The sequence below is a fragment of the Austrofundulus limnaeus genome, unplaced genomic scaffold, assembly GCF_001266775.1.
Source record: "Austrofundulus limnaeus strain Quisiro unplaced genomic scaffold, Austrofundulus_limnaeus-1.0 Scaffold179, whole genome shotgun sequence".
Lineage (NCBI taxonomy): Eukaryota > Metazoa > Chordata > Actinopteri > Cyprinodontiformes > Rivulidae > Austrofundulus > Austrofundulus limnaeus.
Window position 1 is genome coordinate 233,502 of NW_013952581.1, and position 1,368 is coordinate 234,869.

The following is a 1,368-nucleotide window of genomic DNA, read 5'->3' on the forward strand; positions in this document are numbered from 1 at the left end:
GGCGCTCGCCATCGTGCCCGACCTCCAGGCCTGGCTCCAGAGGGGGGGCCCCGGTGACCCGCGTCCGGGAGAGGGAACGCCAGATTCCAATGTTTACGTCCGTCATAAGGGGTCTTCGGGCTGCGCTTTGTCTGGTTCCTCACCTAGGACCTGTCTGCCATGGGTGACCCTACCAGGGGCATAAAGCCCCAGACAGCATAGCTCCTAGGATCATTGGGACACTCAAACCCCTCCACCACGATAAGGTAGCAGCCCAAGGAGAGGGGGTCGTATTATACATGAATAAATACGGTAAGTCAGTTTCAATTATGATCTACAAATATTTTAGAAAGTAATGACCTACTGTTATGTTACTAATGTATCATTTTAGAGTATATTTGATAAATATGAACATGTCATACCAGGTGAATGAAGTCARATTTTAATATAAGAACATGAAAACAAAGGTTTTTACAGTTTTTATGAGAGTAGAGCTCCTGCTGACAGACGGGCTTTAATCACTAGTGGGCTTCCACACACTGTAGTGTAGCAGCTGCAACAAAACATTATGTTTGTTTCTCAGCAGACGTCTGAGGACCGGTGGATCCACTGGACAGAGGCTCAGCACACGGCTGATCGTCTCCTTCGGGGTTGTTGGCCAGCGGCTGGCTGCACCACTTGTTGGTGAACTCACAGTGGTTACACTGCTGGTTGATGTGCACGAGTGTTCCAGTGGTGGTGTTCTCCACGGTGCAGCTCTGCTTACAAAGAGGACACGTCCCGAACAGCTCCAGCAGCTGCTCCTCTTCAACAACGTAGTCCGTCTGGTCCTGGGCCCAGGGGGCYACGTCACTGAATGAGCTGGAGGAGCGAGAAGAAAAACGAACGTTGGTTCGTTTTTAACAACAAATAAAGATTTAGTTTTAAAAAAGGGTTTTTATCTCACGTCATTAACGGTGCCGTCGGTTCTTTTGCATCCTGATGACTGGAGGAGTCATCGGCTGAAGCTCCGCCTCTTTGTCTCCTCACTTTTTTCACCGGTGAGGTCGTGCTCTGGGGAAGCGACAGCTCCGTGAAGGTCTCTGTGTAGCAGCACACAGTCCGGCTGGGAGCTCGAGCTTGTATGGCTGTTTGGGATAAAAGATAAAAATAATAAAAACATGCATAAAATCCAGCACTAAAWCAGGGGTTCTGAACCTTTTTGACCTCGGGGCCCAATTTATTGAACATAAAGTGACACGAGGCCCAGTCAGATATTACCAATGTACGGATCAAAATGATAATTATTCTAAATCTTGGTTTAATTTGTGTTGTATTTACATCATAACTAAATTAAATACACTTACAGTTTAAATGTAAAACTGTCAAATAATCACAAGACATGATTAT

The 1,368-nt window shown here is 46.4% G+C and overlaps 1 protein-coding gene across 1 annotated transcript in view; it reads right to left on the reverse strand.

Moving 5' to 3' along the window:
- Window positions 1–405: 405 nt before the first annotated feature.
- LOC106524202 (uncharacterized) overlaps window positions 406–1,368 on the reverse strand; it is an 8,410-nt gene continuing 7,447 nt past the window's right edge. The window contains exons 3-4 of the mRNA XM_014017916.1: window positions 926–1,106; window positions 406–840 (exon numbers count right to left, since the gene is read on the reverse strand). Coding sequence (XP_013873370.1) covers window positions 546–840; window positions 926–1,106 — 476 coding nt within the window. The 3' untranslated portion in view covers window positions 406–545. The remainder of the gene's footprint in view (window positions 841–925; window positions 1,107–1,368) is intronic.